Source organism: Struthio camelus, chromosome 3 (assembly GCF_040807025.1).
Source record: "Struthio camelus isolate bStrCam1 chromosome 3, bStrCam1.hap1, whole genome shotgun sequence".
In the NCBI taxonomy this organism is placed as follows: domain Eukaryota; kingdom Metazoa; phylum Chordata; class Aves; order Struthioniformes; family Struthionidae; genus Struthio; species Struthio camelus.
In genome coordinates, this window is record NC_090944.1 from 123502836 (window position 1) to 123514471 (window position 11636).

Genomic DNA, 11636 nt, shown 5'->3' on the forward strand with positions numbered 1-11636 from the left:
TGCACTCTGATTATTTCAGGATGTACAAACACAGTCTATTTCTGTATCAGCACTGTCCTACACACTAAAAATGCAGCTGATAACAAGCTACTATTACAAGTCAATTATGTCCAGCAACAGCCAAGGAATGGAAAAAATGATAATCTCAATATAGACTGAAGACTATTTATAGCCTTGCTTTAATTTAGGTCTAAATCCACTGCTAATTATGCCAGCATCTTTTAATCCAAGGTTTAATACAGTTTGCTGCTTCATTATGCATCTCAACAGGGCATGTTTAGCCATGGTGAATATAAAAAGGCCCCTAAAGATAATTTGAATAAAGTAAATCTGCATGAATGTAGAATTTAATTTTACAGTTATTTTAATCTCTTTTTCAAATAAAGCGTTTGAACATAAATTGGAACTACTTTAGAGAGAGCAGATGTTCTCTCTGGGATTTAGCAGGAACAGAGAGCTCTTTCGCTTCCAAACTCCATAGTGACCACTGTGTTTAGTAGCATTAAAACTCAAATTAACTCCCATTTTAAAATAGAGACCACAACCCTTCGCTGCCTTATTTTCAGCTTTCAGCTGAAACAGCTTTCAGTGGCTGTTTAAATGTTGAGGACCGATGCTGGGTTAACAGGGTAGAGAAAATGTCGGTCCTTCCCCTACAGAACAGTATGTGTTTACTGCATAACTCTTCTACCGAACAGCAAATAAGAAGTCTGTCTCCAGACCATTTCAGATCTTGATCTCTCAGCAAAAACTACCGTGCAAGAAGGCTGTTGGCAGTAAATTTTTGTTTGCGTTTAATGTAATTATCTGTTCAGTTCAGAACAGGATCTGAGAGCAGATCTTGGAGAGAATGAGAAGGGACACTTGTTTTTGGTTAAATTTCAGCCCCCTTTATAAGACTTTCTAGCTCTATTTCCCTATTTCAGGGAACATTGTGAGTGTAAGCGTCATTAAGGTTGAGATGCTCAGACGCCATGGCAATGGGGGCTGGGTAATTATCATCTTAGACATCCTGAAGTTTGAAACAGCTGCTCATTAGCAGCCAGAAGTATGAGAGAAATCTCAAATTAGACCATTCTGCCGAAGATATCAGTTAGTCACTGATGTTTCTAATAAGACTGTCAAGCATCACACATCTTTCGTGGGCTGGAGTGTTGAAATGTGGTATAATATTGCCATTTGCTATATGCCACTAAGCAAAGGGAACTGCCAGATTAGACTCGTGGCCTTTTTCCTCAAAGGTCACGAAAATGTAATCCTTCTTTTCATCAGAATTCTTTCAATTACCTTTTTTAAGCTGCATTTCAAAACTTTCTGCAGCTAGTTTAGAAGATGACCTGATGGAAACAAATAGAGATTTGACTTTTTTTTGGTCATTCATCATACAGAGGTAGTTAACAAAACAATTTGCGAAGTGTGCGTGATTCACTTCAGTGAGTCCCCCCTTGGTGGATACGAAGCCTCTGAGCTGGGGGAATTAAGGTCCTCGGAGGTCAGCCCTTCCGTCCGGTGGCGGATGAGCGTTGCCGCCTGTGCCGAGATAATTGGGATCCCAGGCGGCAATGAGCCGGGAATCACCTTGCAAACCCCAGAAATAAAGGTTAGGGGCATGTCCATCTTCAGGCTCTTAAGAGGCTTGTGTCTCTGGCCGGCAGTACTGGTGGCGTCCGTGTCCCGGCGGAAGCGGCAGGCGGTGGAGCGCTACGTCCTACCCGTCCTCTGGCACTTCCTGGGCAGCATGATCGGGAACGGGGTCTTGCCCGGCCGTGGTGGGAACATCAGGAGCGCCGTCGCCCGGCTGGCCGGCAGTCTGTACGCCGAGATGGGCGCCAGCCTGGCCGAGCGCGCCGCCGGCCAGCCCCCGCACGTGGCCAAAAACCTCCGCGACGTCTTGGAGCTGGATCTCCGGTGAAGGGGGCTCGGTGCGGCGGAGAGACGCTGCGTGGGGAGGGCGGACGTGGCGCCGGCGGGGGTTTATAGCGCTCTATGTACATAGTATATTTTCAAATAAGCTTAAAAAAACAAAGCAAAACATATTTTTCAAAGGTTTTACTTCTTGAGCTTGTGTCCCCTGAGAAGCTTACGTAGGCACAAAAAGAAAAAATGGAGCGTAAATGCCGTTTGTAACTGTAAAAAAAGAAATTAATATATTTATATATATTCTTAGAAAGTAAGAGATGGGCATGTGTACCTACTTAGCGAGTAAGAGATGGGCTGTGGAAGCGCTGGGTTTGGAGGGTTAGCTGGCTTGGCTCCGGGAGCAGAGGGTGAGAGACGCTGGCCTGGGATGCAAGGTAGGGTCAGGCGAGGAAGCGCAGCTCACCTCATTTGCCCGTGCATGCCATCGGGGCCGGGGGGGGGGGGGGGGGGGGGTCCCTCTACACGTCTCTGGTAGCAGCGTTTTATTTCCATCGCGGGAAAAACGAATGGTTTGCTTTACATGTGGACCACTAAAGCACTTCTGAATGTCAGGTTCAGGAGGAAGGGATGTGCCAGTCCTTCACGGCTCGGTGGGAGTGTGGGGGACAAGGAGCAGAAAGCAACGGCATGAGGCACGCTGGACCCATGGAAGTAGAGTTAAGGGAAGGGTGACGGGTTGTTGGCAGATACGAGGGCCTTGTGCGAGGTTGGGAGGCCAAGGAACACCGCAGGGAGATCTGCCCAGCCCAAGGGTTTTGGAGTCTTTGGTTATTTGCTCTATTTATTTTTTATGTCTCAAGCTAATATAGGACCCTAACTTGCCAGATATTATTGTTGCATTTTAGGCCATCTCTCAAAGGAATCTCATTGCCTCTTTGGTATAGTATAGAAAGGGTGAAATGAATAGACTCTTCTGGGGAGTTTGAGGTTGTTTCTTCTCTTTTCTTTTTTTTTTGTTTTGAATTCTCAATTTTTGTTAGCGAGGGCATTCAGAAACTCAGAATTTTCTGCCAAGTTTTGGAATTTGGTATCTTGAGAGGTTTTTCTGAAAGCTAACCAAAACCAGGAAAGGCCTGGTAGTGCACAGTGTTTCTGCAGGAGCGGCAGGGTTACGAGGGGTGTACTGGTTGGTACACAAAAAAGCTCAAGGTGAAACAGCTGAGCAAGTCAGAGGCTGGCTGAATTTTAAAAAGCAGACCTTGCACAGTGTCCGTTCAGAAAGGGGGGGGGGGGGCGTCTCTCGAGGGCCTCCCGTTTCTGCCTCCTCTGCCTCAGGAGCAGTTCTTGCAGTCGTGCTCCTCTACAGACCTTTCCCTCTGGAGCCCTTTAGCTGCTGCTGGGCGCAGGCTGCTTTTGCTCTGCCGAGTGACTGCTCTTTGGTTTTGCTTCCTCTTTAGCTAGCTCCAGCCCTTGGGAACGCGGTGGGAGGTTTCTGCACTGAGGAGAAAAAGGCTGTTGTGCACATCAAAAGAAGCCTCCCAGAGCCTGTTTTTGTGTATTTAGTTGTAGCACTTGCAAAGTAGATTTAAAAGGTGACCCATGTAACTGGTTTCTTAACTCTATTTGCCTGGAGTGCTGCTTTCATGTATGTTGATCCACATAGTTGGAGAGAATAAAGCGTTGCCTGCCAGTACCTATTTTCTGCCTGGGTGTTTTTTTCCCCTTTGCAGCTGAGAGAGTTTCCCCAGGAGAGGGTTGCTCTTACCACAGAAGGATCAAATTTAGCTGACAAAGTGACCCTGCCTTCAATAAGGGGAAAGAACCACGGGGCTGAGTGGGGTAGGGGTTAATTCAGCTCAGGTGAGCTCTCCTGCCATGTCCTTGCACAGGTGCATGTGACAAGCTATTAGGAGGTTATTAAGGTTTTTGGAAGACACAAACAATAGTCGGAGCAATGTTGGGCCTTTTCCCAGCTCTGGTACAAGTGTCAATATTTCCTTTTTCTAAATCACTTTTATTATAATTTTATTCCAGAAGTCCCACCAGAAAAAAAGACTGCGAGCTACACTTGCAAGGTCAGTTTAGTTCATTTACTCAGTGCGTTTGAAGTGCAGCATAGCTGTTAATCCCTAGGAGAAGTCAATACAGTGAAACAAATGTCAGGTAATCTCCTACGTTGGTTTATTCTGCATTGCATCCTGCCAGACCCTCAAGAAAGACCCTGGGTGTGACAGACAGTCTCCTCCTGCTTGCTGAAGGTAAGAGGTGTTGTGATAAAGGGCAAGGAGGGAGAAATTCATGATTTCCTCAAACAGGCATTTTCTTCTCACAAAAACTCAAAGCATGTGCCTGGTGACGCGGTTTGTCTGTGGTCCAGAGTGCTCGTGCCGTGCAAACGCATTAGCTGGACCTTGATGCCTCGAGCTCCTTCTGGAAATGCAACCACCCAACCTGAGTGACCTGCCATTGCCAAAGAGGTGGCCTTTTGGGATGGGGAGGGTGTGGAGAAGAGGAAGGCAAGTGGAGAGGGTGGCTGGGGAGGACGGGCAAGGAAATGGGGAAAATCTCGGAAATATGGGTAGGTGGGGGTATTGGAAGGGAAGGTTACTGAGTGGTGGTAAAGGAGGATGGGCCAATCTCTTCTCCGTGGAACAGGAGAGCAACAGGACAAGAGGCAACGGGCAGAAACTGAACCACAGGAAGTTCCACCTAAACCTGAGAAAGAACTTCTTCACTGTGAGGGTGACAGAGCATTGGAACAGGTTGCCCAGAGAGGTAGTGGAGTCTCCTTCGCTGGAGATATTCAAAACCCGCCTGGATGTGATCCTGGGCAGTATGCTGTAGGTGACCCTGCTTGAGCAGGGGGGTTGGACTAGATGATCTCCAGAGGTCCCTTCCAACCTAAACGATTTTGTGATCTAAAAGAAAGGAGGAACGCAAAGCATCTGCATGAGATGTGGAGGACTGGTGAGGGCATCTGCGGAGCGGGTGCCGAGAGTCTCCAGGACGGCATGTCGTGGCCATAATCGACCCATAGTTGTCTTGATGGGGTACGAGCACAACAGAGCGTGACAAAGGCCTGAGAAATAGGGCCCCTTTCTGGCCCCAAATGCCAGTGCAGAGGCTGAAGGCTTGTGCTGTAAATAATGCCAGTGCTGCCGCTTGATGCTGCTGAGAGAGGTGGAGCAGAGACGTAATAAATCCATCTGAGGGAAACTGCTTTTGCACAGGTGGAACTAGGTCATAGAAGGTTTTAAAAAAAAAAAAAAAAAAAAGTGATTTTAGTAGAACTTACTCTGCGCCAAGGTTGTATGTGGGCTTGGGAACCAGCTGTGAAAGTCCTTCCCTCGCAAGCGGAGGGAGAGGTGCTGCAGCGAGGTGGCTGTTTTCATCCTTGTTAAACCATGATGCGGGGGGATAGGACTAGATGCTCTCCAGAGGTCCCTTCCAACCTCAGCTGCTCTGTGATTCTGTGATGGGAGTAAAAGTGGTGACATCCCTACCAAATCCCCGACAGCTGGCACTCAATCCTGATATGTGAGAGAGAGCCTTTGATATCAGCAGAGGTGAGAAAACCACTCCAGCTAAAATTAGGGTTGACCTGAACCTTTAAGCCTGTAACTCTGCCTTGATATCTTTAGCTGGGAAGAAAAAAAAAAAACCCAGTAACAGCATTTGGCAAACCAACTCCCCCCACCTATCCTTAAAAGCCCCATAAGGTGTTTGAGCGCAATTGGCAGTGGTAAAGGAGCTTGTAGAGCCCTCTCTGTGCTAATTGCTGTGCCCTGGGTAAACGAAGGCTGTACTTTCACAGCTGATTAGCACATTTCACTGCTGCTGCTTTCCAGACCAGAAAGTAAAGATTTTGTCCGCGTCGGAGACGGGGGTGAAAGCTGCAGGCTGTTCGGGTTTGTCTCTCCCTGCTGCTGTGTCCCCTATACGCATGCGTCTGTGCATTGAGACACTTCTCTACACCCTTGTTCTCCTCTGTTTGTGCCTTCCGTGCATATAATCTTTCAGGCTGCAAAACCGCTTAGTGGTGATGCAGCTCTGTCAGTGCAAATGCTTTAATGCCGGTACAAGTTATTTCAATGCAGGAAGGGGAATTGGCTATACTAATGAGAGGACCTTTACGTGGATATGACTGTGCCAATATTAGGATCTTTATTGCTTTGACCATTGCATTATTATTGTTATTGTGTTATTATATTATATTAAGATTTTTTTTTTTTTTGTAAACCTACAGATTGCAGTTTGGCTAAAACCTTCCTTTGTGCAGTTTCAGTCAGGTCGATAAATCCGAGCCGCTCTATCCTTGCCTCACAGCCCCTCGTCTCCTCTTCCTCTCTCTCTTTTGCCAAGGCTTCTTTGTGTCATCTGTTACTCTTCATTATTTAGTATTATGACAGTGTCAGTTTATGTGTCTGGGACATGGGGCACCTGAAAGGCCCTGTATAGCGTAAAGTTTTCTAACTAGAGAGCCCGTGTTCACAATAGACCTGAACAAAGAAAACTTGGCCTGAATCACAAAGCTTTGCACATTTGTGGTCTTGATTTTATACAAAACAGCAAAAGATGCACTGTTTTTCATGTGCGTGTGTATACATGTGTGTATGTGTTTGTGTGTGTGTATATATATATATATATATATATATGTATAGTTAATCTAGAACAGCACTCAAATGTTGTCATTTGTAACTTGTTTGGACAACGGAGAGTTGACTGTGAGGCCAACGCCAGGTCAAAAGGGTTTCTCAAATCTATTTATATCCACAGCCTGAGTGACCGTTCAGCCTGGGGCTACGTGAGAATTTATTGACATAAGCCAATGCCTCCCAGTGTAACAAACTGCTGGGTGGCTGGAACAACCACTTTTGGGTTTGACTCGGACTGTTGATGGATTATGTGATCATTGAGAATGCTACCTTTTATATATATATTTATATATATATATATTTAGCAGTTTCATTTCATAATCATTTGAGTCTTTACTTTACTTTGAATCTGTACTTACATTTTAATTTGTAGCTGCCATTATTCCTCTGCCTTGGGGAAAAACACTTCACAGCCCAGTGCAAACCATAACATTTGGACAGTCAAGTCTGCAATGTTGCCAGTTTCTGGTGTTCTAGAAGAAAATGTATGTGTGATGTGTTAATTAGTAGACTTTCTGAAGGAAAAAAAAAATCTCTTTTATGCGGCTGTGTATACTTGCTCAGTTATGGATCTAATCCTGGTCCCTGCATAAAGCCCAAGTGGGGCAGGATGTTCCGGGGAAGAATAAAATCTGTTTCAGTCTATGAGCTTATATGGTTGTATTTACCAGCACAATGGATATGTCCTTTCAGGGCTTTCTTTGGAGAAAATTACGGAAATGACCTGCCTGTTAAAAAAAAAAAAAAAAAAAAGCAACCCCCCACTCCCCAGAAAATATTCTCTCAGAAGTTTTTAGTACATCAGAGTAAAGATAATGAAACTTTAAGCCTTACTGTACACCCAGTGTGTGAAGCATTTTTCTTTCCTTAAAGTCATTGCTCTTTCATACCAGGAGCATTTCTTATTCTGTAAACATGCTAAGGAACAGATGGGGATGACATATTGTCCTCCTGATGATGCTTCTGAATACTGGCAAGCACTTGGTTTGCAAGACTGAATTTAGATGTAGGTTGGGTCCTGGATCGCTTTTATGTAAATTTTTGGAGGAAGAGAAAGCTTGAGATAGCTGGATCTGCCTGACTCCTCACTAGTTTTCAGTGCTGCTTTTTACATGACTGGCTTATCATCCACAAAGGGTGGGTGGGAAACGGTCAGCCCCAGCGCAGTTGCGTGGCGCTTCAGGGGCGTACGAGTCTCCTGGGAAGCATCACCCAATCAGTAGAGAAGCTCACGTGAGTCCTGGCCTCCTTCCTTCTGAAAGGAGTCTAAACTTAATCCACTTAAGAGCTCTAGAGGTTTTCGGTACACTGTTTAGTTAAAGTACCACCTTTACATTTTTTCTGGTTTGAAAATAACCTTTGAAGAGGTTAAGGGAAGCTTTCCACTGTATGGTGGAAGTATAGAGACTGCAGGGCCAGTTCAGCCACGGGAACTTGGAGCGTTTAGATGGCCGCTGCATTCCTTGTGCTCTGGGGCTTCTGGGTTTTTTTTTCTGTGGAAAAGCTCAGTCTAGCTATTGGACTGTCAAGGGAACTCTTAAGGGGGTGCTGTGGGACTGGAAACAGGAAATCTTTAACTTGTCAGGAGGGCTCAGCAGATGCAATACATACTTTTTTGCTCTTGGCTGTTTTCAGGATAAGTAGTTCCTTAGTAATGAGTTCTTTGATGTGAGAAATATACTACTGTTATTTTCCTAATTGTGCTATTTTCTAGATTATTTGTTTATGTTGTATCTTAGCCATTCTCTTATTACCAGTGCTTGTTAATTTGGCATGTGAACTGTGGTGATACGAAATTTGCCTAACGCTCAGCAGGGAACCAACCGCCTGCCAGAATTCTTAGGTCTTTCTTACTGCTCGTCTACAGATCACTGTGTGATAGTAGGTCCGTCCCTGATGTTTTCTGTTCCTGGGGTTATCCGCATAAAAAAGACTGTGATATGGAAACCTACTTGCATGCAAGGATTGTTATGATGATTCATGCATCTACGTATATGTGTATATTTTCTCAAAAATGTAAAGATGAAAGGATCTGCAAGGATATTGGGGAATTGATTAAAAAATCTCAATATTCAAAGAAGTCCAAAAAGATGCATATCCCTCTGTCATGATTATCTTTGTGTTAACCATTTTTGCAAATAGAGAGACAGGAACCTTCAAAGTGAAGGAAAAGGTGTTTTTAAGTCATTGTACTGAACTGTCAGATTTTAATTTTGGACACACCAGATATTAAACTGATACGGGGTTTAATAGGGAGTAAGACCGCAAGATGAAAGTTGTTCTTTCAGATTAACAACTTAGTCTTGCATTTAAAAACCCTGCAGCTAGTGAATATGTTGGTTTAGATTTTATCTCGGCAGCAGGTCTCTGCCTTGATGCCCGTCTCTGCCTTGATGCCCATCTCTGTCTGTCTGGCGAAAAGTCTGTAAAGTTTTGTTTGCAGCTTTATAGTTCCTGCTTGGGGAAGAGCAGGTTTTTGTTAGCATCCTTAGGCTTCAGCTTTGGTTCATTTATATTCTCCAGGCCCAATGGTTCAGTAGTAGTAATAATAAATGAAGGGCAGTATTTATAATACTGAAAGTTTTTGGTTTCTCTTTAATTGCTACATAATCAATTTATCTATGCCTCAAGGAAAACTTTAATAAAGAAGCAGGGATTGCTGTGGGGGAAGATAGGTTTATTACCCCTTTCTCCTTTAAAATAACCTTGATGAAGGCTGTATTCCATGCAAGCTATCTCCAGAAATCCGCACAGGCTTGCTGAATGCAGTCAGAGTTGTATGTTAGTACAGGAAAAGAATAGGAAAGGAGGAGAGCTAAGAAGAGAGATTTTGAAATTCAGAGCATTGGTAAAGTGGAGAGAAATTACAGGTGGTGAAGGCTGCAAACGCTTTTTTTTTTTTTTTTTTTATCAGCGATGGTGAAACAGGCTAGATGCAGGGCAGGCGTATGTGAGATGAACAGAAACGGGAGTGGAAGGACAACTTTGGTCCTGTGTCTGGATCACCGAGCCTTGTTGTCTATTTGGTGGCTAAAGCCGCACGTCTTTTTTGACGTTATTACTTTAATTATTCATCCAAAATGCCAGCGAGTAAGAAATGCAAACTTGGGATCTTTGCCGCATATCTTCAGATGATCTAGTATACAGTTCTGGATCTGTGTAGCTAACCTTCAGGATTACCTGAGGATAACATGGAAGTGAACCCCTAACCCCTACTGCAAGCATTATGAAACCTTCGGTATCTTGCACAGCAAGATCAAAATCTCAGTTTGAAGTTCATACCTGCAAAACGCATCTATGCTAACTGTAATCACGATGGCATGGAGCGCCTCTGATGCGGAAGGATTGAAGACATCTATGCTAACTGTAATCACGATGGCATGGAGCGCCTCTGATGCGGAAGGATTGAAGACTTGTTAATCTAAAAAGATTTCTCTTCAGGAGGTGTTGGCAGCTCCTGACTGATGAGACATGACACTAGGGACTAGCCACTTCACCTCTCTGTGCTGTGGTCTCTTTCCTTCCTTTAGGAGAGGGATAACTTCTAAGGAAATTCATCTTAATTACAAGACTTCCTAAATGATCCTGAAATGCGGTGGGTATTAAGAGGTATAGAAGTGCAAACACTGTCATTTCCTGATTTTATTGATAAATTGCGTTGTATTCGCAATTGCATTGCTAATATCTGGGATAGTTCTTGAAGTCAAATGAAGCAACTGGAGGGTGTACAGTGGTTTCAGGTACCGGTCATCCTTAGATGCTGCGAGTGTGAAATGACAAGCCCCTTAAAGGTTTAAGATTTGAGCAGTGTCACTGGCAGGAAAGCCAGCTGCCAGCCTGTTGCAGGTCTGCAGATAAAGTGCCACGTGGTGCTGTTAGCTGCTGTTTTCACAGCAGTGCCGTCTTGGCTGTGAAACTGATACTGCATCACTGTGAACTCACCCCCTCTGCAATGAGACTCTGCTGCGCTGAGTGCGCTCTGGTTTTAACCCTGAGGACAAAACCACTACCCTGTGCTCGAGTTAGCTGTAGTTGTACCTAGAACCTCTACCGAGCAGAGTATAAAACTGTCAGGGAGCTCGTGCTTGAATCAGTTCGTGGGAGCACCGGTAGCGCGGCCGACCTGTTCTGATCTGTCGGTGTCCAGTCAGCATCTTGTAGCCTAAAAGGACTTATTTGCTTAATGGCAGTGCAACATACTGGAAACGCCTTTACATTAATTCCTTTTAAACACAAAGCAAGACTAGCTTGGGGTGGGGGTGGAGGAGGAAGGAAGCAAATCTCCTTGTAATAGCACAGGATACTAGGTACCGCACTAAGTAAGCAATCGGCAAAATGACATTGGGCTAAAAGTTTAAGCCAATTGTGTACAGAATGTAAGAGAGATTGCATTCAAATCTGACATACAAAAACTCTGATTTATTTACATCAGTAAAAAATAAGTCTTCAAGCTGAGTATCATCTTATAAAAGAAACAGATTCCAGACATGTTGGATTCATGAAAAATGCAAGTGTTGTCCACAAAAAACAGTGTAAAAAAGAAAGGAGGGGGGAGGAAGGGAAGAAAATAGTGCGTACCCAAGCTGATATTTCCTTGGCCTACATACTATGGTTACTCTTAATCTCCTGCTTGCAATGCAAATTGAAGACAAATGCCTTTTTTTGCAGGAGCCCTGTACACTAACTGTATCGAGTTAGCTATATGTAGTTGTAAGTCCATGCTGCAAATTTGTTTGCAATTTGCAAATTCTCGCTCCTGGAGAAGATCCGTTTCTCGAATATAATACTTAATTTGCTTCAACATCCTTATGGCAATATCAAAACCCTTCAGAAACTGCTGGGTTTAGGTGGAGGCACGTTTGCCAGTGAACTTCCTGACATCGTGGCCTTAGTCAGAGCTGGGAAAGATACTGTGCTAGGCCGTGAGCGCAATGCACCACGTCTTCAAGGGAGCCTGGTTTTCAGGGAGAGATGCTTTGGCCGTCTCCATGTCCAGCTAGCATGTGTGTGATGAGGCTTCCAGCGTGGTTGTTGCAGTGAAGAGTTGCTCCGTGTGCTGCTCTTGCATCACAGAAGAACTAGGTGTTGGGGAATGTAAACAAACACTCTCTGTTATCACCC

At 44.5% G+C, this 11636-nt stretch overlaps 2 protein-coding genes across 13 annotated transcripts in view; both read left to right on the forward strand.

Annotated features, from left to right (window-relative positions):
• TOGARAM2 (TOG array regulator of axonemal microtubules 2) overlaps nucleotides 1-3576 on the forward strand; it is a 55272-nt gene extending 51696 nt beyond the window's left edge. For all 12 annotated transcript variants that reach the window (XM_068940080.1, XM_068940079.1, XM_068940084.1 and 9 more), the window contains one exon: nucleotides 1656-3576. In XM_068940080.1, the coding sequence (XP_068796181.1) occupies nucleotides 1656-1912 (257 nt within the window). In that variant the 3' untranslated portion in view covers nucleotides 1913-3576. The remainder of the gene's footprint in view (nucleotides 1-1655) is intronic.
• Nucleotides 3577-7729: 4153 nt separating this feature from the next.
• CLIP4 (CAP-Gly domain containing linker protein family member 4) overlaps nucleotides 7730-11636 on the forward strand; it is a 55607-nt gene continuing 51700 nt past the window's right edge. The window contains exon 1 of the mRNA XM_068940091.1: nucleotides 7730-7748. The gene's annotated coding sequence lies outside the window, so the exon portion shown is untranslated. The remainder of the gene's footprint in view (nucleotides 7749-11636) is intronic.